At 39.8% G+C, this 8,665-nt stretch overlaps 1 protein-coding gene across 3 annotated transcripts in view; it reads left to right on the top strand.

The window, feature by feature from the left end:
- The window catches only part of LOC102679151 (glutamate receptor ionotropic, kainate 2-like), a 98,516-nt gene that overhangs the window by 85,394 nt on the left and 4,457 nt on the right, over nucleotides 1-8,665 (top strand). For all 3 annotated transcript variants that reach the window (XM_006612836.2, XM_031509130.1, XM_006612835.2), the window contains 7 exons: nucleotides 1,626-1,925; nucleotides 5,043-5,150; nucleotides 7,247-7,420; nucleotides 7,610-7,828; nucleotides 8,029-8,244; nucleotides 8,323-8,407; nucleotides 8,494-8,632. In XM_006612836.2, the coding sequence (XP_006612899.1) occupies nucleotides 1,626-1,925; nucleotides 5,043-5,150; nucleotides 7,247-7,420; nucleotides 7,610-7,828; nucleotides 8,029-8,244; nucleotides 8,323-8,407; nucleotides 8,494-8,632 (1,241 nt within the window). The remainder of the gene's footprint in view (nucleotides 1-1,625; nucleotides 1,926-5,042; nucleotides 5,151-7,246; nucleotides 7,421-7,609; nucleotides 7,829-8,028; nucleotides 8,245-8,322; nucleotides 8,408-8,493; nucleotides 8,633-8,665) is intronic.

Here is an 8,665-nt window from a genome sequence, read left to right as displayed (position 1 = left end):
TTTTTCCTTTTTTTTTTTTTTTTTTTTTTTACGTGTATACGTACGCACAAATGCGCGACACCTTTACGGGTCGATGGTCGGGGAAGGAAATCGTTTAAAGGAAAAATGGCGAGGAGCGAAGAAAAGGGGGAGCAAAGGTGGCGCGTTTCGATGCAATTTTAAATTACTCGTTTAACGAGGCAAATCGAACGGGTTTGAAGTAGCTGGCGCATTAAACCGGCTAGTCGAGGCTAATGAGCGCGATCAAAGACCGAACTTCGACGACGGCTAACGACGACGGCCGGATGAGTTTTTATTCTCCCCCCGCTCTTTTCACACGGACGCGGGAAAACAAACGAAAACCAAGTTGAGACGAATCGAGGCGGGGTACTTCCCCCCCCTCCACCGATTAAGCTTTAATTAAAATTGTCGACGAACGAGCGTGGCGGGCGTAAAGGATTACTCACCGTTTCGATCTTTATAGCGCAATTAAAGCGTTCCTCCCGCTGTGTTAGGTTAGTTTAAATCCTGTGGTTAAATTGGCGCAGCGCGTGGCGCTCGCTCGTATGCCATGCGTAAATACGATCGCGTCGAAGAGCGAAGAAACGGGGAAATGGGAATATAAAGGAAGCCGTTATGTAAAAAAACGCGCGAAATACGTGGAAACGGAAAGAGAAACGATTAAACGATTGAATGTTATCGTCCATAGGCGATCAATAAGAAGATTACATCGAATTATATATCGATGCTCGTTACAAGCTTATGAGGCTAAGAATATTAAAATGGCCTTCGTTATGCGCGGATAAAGCAATCGAATTATTTATACGATTAATGCGATTAATGCGCGTCAAATTTATCACGCGCTTCTTCAAATCAATTGCCGCTTTGGGGAAGGAACACGACGAGTTTTAAATTAACCAGATTTTCAAATATATCGAGTATCCGTCAATTTATCTCATCGTATTTAATCTTCATCGTCGCAAATATCGTAATTTCACGCACGCCAATTTCTTCCCCCGACTCACCCTCGCTCTTCGAACTGTCGATCCGCGAGATATCATGATTTTATCAAAAAAAAAAAAAAAAATTCTTTCGCGCTGGAAAAACGTAAAAATATTTCAATATTTTCCCATCCATACGTCCTTTGAAGATTTTTTTTCATTTCGTTCGATTTTTCTCCCTCTCTTTTATTTCGGTGGCAACGCGACGCCTATTTCACGCCATTTTTACGCCCGTTTCGCAGAAAGAAATTTCCATTCGTCGAATTTTCGCATCTAACCGCAGTCTTCCCTTAATTTATCGCGTACGGCGTTCGACGTTCGTTTTCTCGACCGACAACGATCCGAGTGTATAACGAATTCCCCCACGATTTTCCCCAGATTTAAAAGTTTATGCAAATTCACGTTTGCATAAACTGATTTCTCAATTTTCTTTCTGCCTCAATTTGTGAACATGAATTTTGTAAAAAAACGATCGTTGAAGAATATCGGCCCACTTTCGTGATATCTTTGTCGTATCTTGCATCGCATAATCCTTTCCCTTTTATATCATGTATCATTAAATTAACTTTAACAAGCCTGGCCAGAAACAGATTATCGAATATCAATATAAATCATTGTACCAGAATGAATGAAAATTTTGCCCAGGCGATCGCCGACGTGGTCGAATCCATGAAGTGGACCACTTTCGCGGCCGTCTACCAAAACAACGACGGCCTGTCGCGGATTCAAAAGGCTCTGTCTCTGAGACGAAAGAAGGACACTGCGGTGACGATAAGAAGGTTGGGGGAAGGGCCGGATTTTCGTCCGATACTGAAGGAGATTCGTGCCATGTCGATCTGCAACGTGATCATCGACGTCGAGCCGAGGAACATCATCGATGTGCTCTATCAGGCGAAGGAGGTCAAGCTGTTGGCGGAGTACTGTAATTTCTTAATTACTTACCTGGTATTACGCCACATTCTACTTTATATGCGTACGATCTCCTCCACTCGGAAACTCGATTCATCTCACGATCGACCAATCTACCATAATTTAATCTTAACGACGGAGGAAAAGTGGATCACGTTGGATCAAACTTGGAGGAAAATTCGAGATGAAATCCCGATCTATTTTCTCCTCTCTCTTTGTTTAGAACGAGTTTATCTTCGCAACATGCGCGAATATTTTACCCCCCCCACATTCGTATTTCGTCTCTCCAAGTAAACTCTAAACGCGTTTCCTCGCGTTTCATTTCATTTCATTTTATTTCATTTTTTTTTTCTTTTCGTAACGAGCATATTTTTTTGGAAAATTCATTTGTCCAAGCGTAAACGTAACGAAGTTTAAATATCACGATGAAGGGAGATTTACGTGTTTGAACAAACGGGGGCATCCATACGAAAGTGGTGGGTTCGTATTCCGCGACATCGGTTTGACATTTCCTCTCCTAATTTCACTGGGACAAAAGCTGGAAATTGAAAATTCCGGTGGGTGGCGTAAAATTTGTCAAATGTGTTTACATTATGAAGTATGTAAAAAAACTAATTCACCGCCATGCGTCCCAAAGATCGCATTTAGATCACGAAACAAACGAACGAATCGAAATCAAGTATAGAAAAATCGTTGATAAATCGTAACCAGAAATGTCCGTCCATCCATCCATCCATCCATAAAAAATGTTTGAAAAAAATGCCAGGATAAATCTTTCGACGTCTCGCTTAAAAATCATCGCAGCATTCGAGAGCACGTCGTCACCCTGCAAGATTTTCTCGTCGAGGCCGGGCAGTTAGCGGAGATAACGCTCGCGGTTTCCCCGACCGCGGCTTTTCCAAGGGAATTTCATTAATAAATCCATGGAACGTGTCGCGGTCACGTTCACCCCGGGCGTAGTAACTGCATTAGCCGGTTACAATTGCCAGCCTTTTTATTAAACGTACCCATAAATTGCTCCGAGTAATTGTTTTCAACGATACGCCGGTAATGGCGTGCCGTCTGAACATTCCTTCGTTCACCACCGCACCCTGGAATCCGCTTTTTATGACGCATTACCACCGGGCACGTAACAATACCTTCATAAATAACGACGTTCGCGGCGAGTCGAGGGTTTTCGCGCGAGGCGTATCGTTTCCTTTTCTCTCTTTCTCTACGTATGTCTCTTCCTCTCTCTCTCTCTCTCTCTCTCTCCCCTCGAATCCCTCTTTTCTTCCTTTTTTGCCTTTCCTTTCCTTTTTTTTCTTTCTTTGTTTCAAAGCGGAACAACTCGACGTCCTCCGGGTGACGCGTAGAAGCGCCCCTTTTGTCGCGTCGAAGCGTGCGCGTACCCAAAGACAATGCAAAGTTAGAGGGAACTCGTGCGATTTACCGGGGGAGTTGGACTGGAAAAGAGAACGAAGGCTGTGTCCTTTTTAGAGCTACGTTCGAAGAAGGTCGAGAACTCGTTCGACCATCGTTTCAATTCTATTATTTCTTTACAGAAATTACTTATCCACAAAGTATTACGTTTTTCGATATATCTTGACTCGTTACGCTTCAAGTGTCCATTTCTATGAACGAGTCGTCGAAGCGGTCAAATCTTCTATACGTTTCGAGGCCCTCCCCTCTTTCCAAAACGTTTTAACGTTTTAAAGAAGGAACACTTTGATCGCTTTGACAGAGAGTTATTCGAACGTTTCGCCATGCGCTTCGCAAATATTCGAAATTTGTCCTGTGTGTACGGAGAAACGAGGCGGGAATGGAAAGGGAAGGGAAGGGAAGGCGTGGCGTGTCGTATGGATTCGCGTGGAATTTCACGGTGCATCTATATTTGTCCGAGCTATCGAGAAATTCGTGGAAGACGCGGCTCGTTGAACGATGTTAGAGAACGGAACCCGGGGAACTGGACCCACGTCAACGTCAACGTCCCCACTATCCCACGATTATATTCGATAATCCTGAAGCGGAGCGGACTTTCGACTTTAACGGAGTCGGCAAACGCTCGTTTTAATTGCGGAGGAAAGGGTTGTGCGCGCGATCGAAGAAATTTTAATTGAACGAGCGCGATATAATGCTATATCGTACCCTGGATAATTAGTCCTTGAAGAGGAGGTTATAATCTGTGAAGAAAGTGAAGATTCGCTTTAAACTTTTTACCATGGATTAAAAAGATTGACTTGATAAGTTCGGACAGATTGCAACTTTGTAATTGGGGGATAGCTCGTGCAGCGCGGGTAGATTGAAAATTAGCGTCCAAACTTCGTTACGCCTCGCAGCAACAACTTTCTTGCCATCATATATTATATTATAACTCGTTCGTAACAATAGTATTCGATAATCGCGAACTTTGGTGACAGTTCCTCCTCCTCCTCCCTTTATTTTCGTTACATTCGTGTATCGTGCATTTTTTTAATCCCGTTCGAATATTATCATCTCGTCATAAATCATTGGAGCAGACACGTTGAATCGAGACGTTTCCCTATAAAATAGGATTCGTATATTTCGAAATAAGAGAAATTCGAGAAGGAAAAACGAGGGAGTCAACGAACCATCGAGTCGCTTCCGCAGATTCGTTCGTTTGCAGACACACTTCTTATAGTTAGCGCGGAGTTTCCAAGTTATTTCTCGCTTGTTGCACCAAGAGACAAGAAGAAGGCGAACGACCCCTCGAAGGGTCCGCCGCTTAACATTCCAAGTTTCACGATTGGTGTTCTCGAATCCGGGTCGAGACACGTGTATGCATGTTATCGACGATGACCGATCGTTTTTTCGGTGGTCAGCGATGAATTCGGAGAGAGAGAGAGGGAGAGAGAGAGGGGGGCATCCGAGATAGATGACAGCGCGGCTCGAAAGCTTGGCTCCGCCGCCAAATAGAAATGGGGTGCGGCTGGCAATCGACACTTTTTAAAATTATGTCTTGGATAAAGATGAGAATCGTACTTGTGTTATATATGTATAGATGTAGCTCGCGCGCGTATGTATACAGGGTGAGCAATGCGATCGCCACTTATGTTATTTTTCTTCGTTTTTGTTTTATATTGTAATGTTGTTGATACGATTAAGAATTTTTTTTCTTTTTCTTTTTTTTTTTTTTTTACGAATTTATTCTAGGATTCGGCAAAATTGTCCCTGTGGGAGGTGCAGGAAGAATCAACGATCAATATTACTGGACTGAATTTGCGAAACGAGAAAGGAAACGAGGTGGAAGGAATTAATTGGGTAAATATAAACGTATAATTCTTCCGATGAATTTATTTTCCATCCAATTTTCTGTATAGGGATATATAATTAAGATAGGTAGATAATGAAATGATAATATTCGCCGATATTTCCTTCGCGCTCGCCAAGTGGCGGACAAATATTTCAAGCGTCGGTATTTTTGATATTTTTGGTAATGAGCGTGGATTATAAAGTGAATCTTCACGAATTGGTACTTGGTAAAATGACATCGAATTCTCAAGAATGTTTCCATAATTTTCTTAAATGATATTTCTTTTCGAACGAATCGGTGAACGAATAGAAATCTCGTGAATGATTCATTTATAAGAGAGCATGGTCACCCTCGAAGATTGATATTATAGGATATAATAATTCAATTCAATATTTTTCGTTTTCGTTAAAAATTAAATTCGTCGTTCCTTTGAATTTTCCTTCGCTCCCTTCGTAATATTAAATTCCACGCAAAGAGCTAATATAAAGAGCATCGATATGATCAATCGAGTGATCGAATATTAAAAAAGTAGAAGATAAACGAATCTTCGATATTATCTTAAAGAGGATCCCTCGGTTTCTCTCGAATTAAAGGTCTCCAGAAGAAAATTCTTTTGTTCGAAAACATTCGAAGATTAAGCAAGTTCTTAGTTATAGTTCTACATTACAATGTTAAAGCAATCTTCGTTGTGAATAATAAAATTTAAAAATAAAATTATTGCAAATTAGACGTTTCTACATCCTCGAACTATATTCGTGTCTTCTTCAAACGTTCCTTGCATTCTCAGAATCGCCTGAATGGAGGAGCACAAGGTCTTGCAATTATAAGATAATTTCTTCATTAACTAGCCGATATAATGAAGTTGCACTCTCGTGTTCGAGGATGCCTTTCGTTTTCCGGAAAATCTAGCCGCGACATGATACTTGCGAACAGCTGACGGCCTCCCTTAATTTTCGTTTCATTAGCCCTCGCCGATCCGCTTTGTATCGTGGGCCGAGTGCACGAACGCGAGCAATATGCTTTCTCCTGTATGCAAACGCGCTGTGCAATGAAACGTTTAATCGTGTTGTTTTATAATTCTGGGAAATTGGACGGCTTAACGTTTCATTTCTCATTAGAACGGATCGTTGCTAACATCTTGTTACTTCGTGCAAACGAAACGAAGGGTCTGAATTACAAAATGTCGGATTAAGTAAAATTCTCTGTTCCAGGGTATGGAACAGGGATTACAGGAATTTTCGTATTCAATTCTTAGAGAGATTAATTAGTGGTTGGTTATGAGCGGATTGTAGTTGAATTGTACAAATATTACGTAGAAAATATATCGTACAATCCGTGAAATATATTCTAAATTATGTATCTTTGTATACGCTTTGTATCTCCAACAACAAATCGTTGCAATCGTGTAAAGTCACAAATGAAACCATCATTTTTCGTGTAAATCTTTTCGAAGGAAAAGAAATAAAAATTTTGTCATCGAAACTCGTTCAGAAAATAGAGGAAATGCCATCGAAGTCTTCTCTTTCATATTTCAATTGGTTGTCAAAATGTTGAAAGGATTCGAAATTTCCATAAGTATTTAATATAGGCAGAAATTATGAATTCTATCGATCGAGTTTTTTCCTGGAAATATTATATTTTTCTAAGAATCGCGATTGTTACTCGTCTGGAATTTGGGATAGGTCAATGAGACGTGAGTGAGAGATCAAAAAATGATATCTCTCGATGAAAATCATATATCGAGATAATTCAAAAAATATTTTAAAGGATAAGATTCAACGTTTCTAATTATTTATTCATTGACCAGAAATCACTATCTTTAGAATTATAGCGATTTAAATTTTTTCTAATTTTAATAAGGTTTAATCAGGTTTAGATAAATTAAATGATAAACGTGCTTATTTCTGGAAGAACATCGGTTATAACAATCTTGCTAATGATATATTGAAGACTTTAAATTAATTGAAAAATTTCTAAATTAATTCAAAATCGATTGATTTGAGTTTTCTTGAAATTGCTTGGATAATTGTACAGTTTTAGTAGTTCATGATGTCATGGAAATCGTGTAATTTCGTTGTAATTAATTAGATATTACTTTAAAAAGGTGGAATCGGCCATTTTATATGATTCCGTCTTCCTGGTGTATAACGCGCTGGAAACTTTAAACGCAAGGAATCAGGATAACACAGAGGGTGAAACTATTGACCCAGTACCGCTCTCTTGTGAAGGAGAAGAGAAATACAACGCAGGTCCCAACATTACCAACGTGATACGCGAGGTAAAGTTTTCTTGAAACTATTTTTCTTGCAACGTAAACACTTAAAGCCTAGTTCAAATTAGCTTGAATTATGATTAATTTAATCACAATTTTATGCACAATGTTATTTCGCTCGTAAGAAATTCAAATATATCCTCCTAAAATTTCTCTGTAAATAAAGAAAGAAAAAATTGTTAATGATTTCTATAGCTATCCAAAGAGGGAAAGATAACAGGGCCGATTACAATCGACGAAAATGGTCAACGCCAATTCTTCAAGTTAAAGATCATAGACGTGAGACAAGATGAGAGCGTGGAAATAGGATATTGGGATCCAGAAGGTCTTCACGCGGCCGACAACGAAAAGGAACGGGAGAGTTATTTGTATAAATCTATTGAACAGAAGAAATTCAAGATTAGCACTAAATTAGTAAGTAATACACAATCTGTTCGAATTAAAAAATTATTGATTAAGATATATCGATATATCTTGATGAAAATTCGAGTACAATTTTTGCAATTGGAAAGAAATTTACGAATGAATATATAAAAAAAATTCTCGGATGATATTTTTTTATTGCTAATAATTGTACCCTTGTTAATCAATAATAATTAATGATAATTGATCAGGGTCCACCGTACGTAATGGAAGTGACAGACAGCGCGACTCGAGGAATATTAATCGAACAAAAGCGTTACGAAGGCTTCTGCATCGATCTCATCGAGGAGATTGCCAAATTGTTAAATTTTAAATATGAGTTCGAGCTGGTGCCGGACGGTAATTACGGCACGTTGAACAAGGAAACGAAACAATGGAATGGCCTGATTAGACGTTTATTGGATCACGTACGTAATTGTTCCCGTGTATATAAAGTTTATCTTACATTCGATTAAACGGAATAAGGATGCAGGGATCCTTTTCAGGATGCGGATCTGGCTATTTGCGATCTGACAATTACGTACGAGCGCGAGAGCGCGGTCGATTTTACAATGCCGTTCATGAACCTAGGTACGGGCGTTTCTAATTCCTTATCGCGCGTCCCATTTACACGATAAATCTGACGACAATGCTATTTTATCCGATACGTTCGCTAGGTATCAGCATTTTATACAGGAAACCGGAGGAGAAGGAACCGGATCTGTTCTCGTTTCTGTCGCCGTTGTCAACCGACGTCTGGATTTACATGGCGACCGCTTTCTTAGCAGTTTCGATAATGCTGTTTCTACAGGCCAGGTAAGCTTTTAAGACAACTACGCGAGAAGATAT

This window comes from Apis dorsata, unplaced genomic scaffold, assembly GCF_000469605.1.
Source record: "Apis dorsata unplaced genomic scaffold, Apis dorsata 1.3 scaffold_127, whole genome shotgun sequence".
Lineage (NCBI taxonomy): Eukaryota > Metazoa > Arthropoda > Insecta > Hymenoptera > Apidae > Apis > Apis dorsata.
Note: the sequence above shows the minus strand (reverse complement) of the source record. Positions and strands in the feature narration are given on the sequence as shown.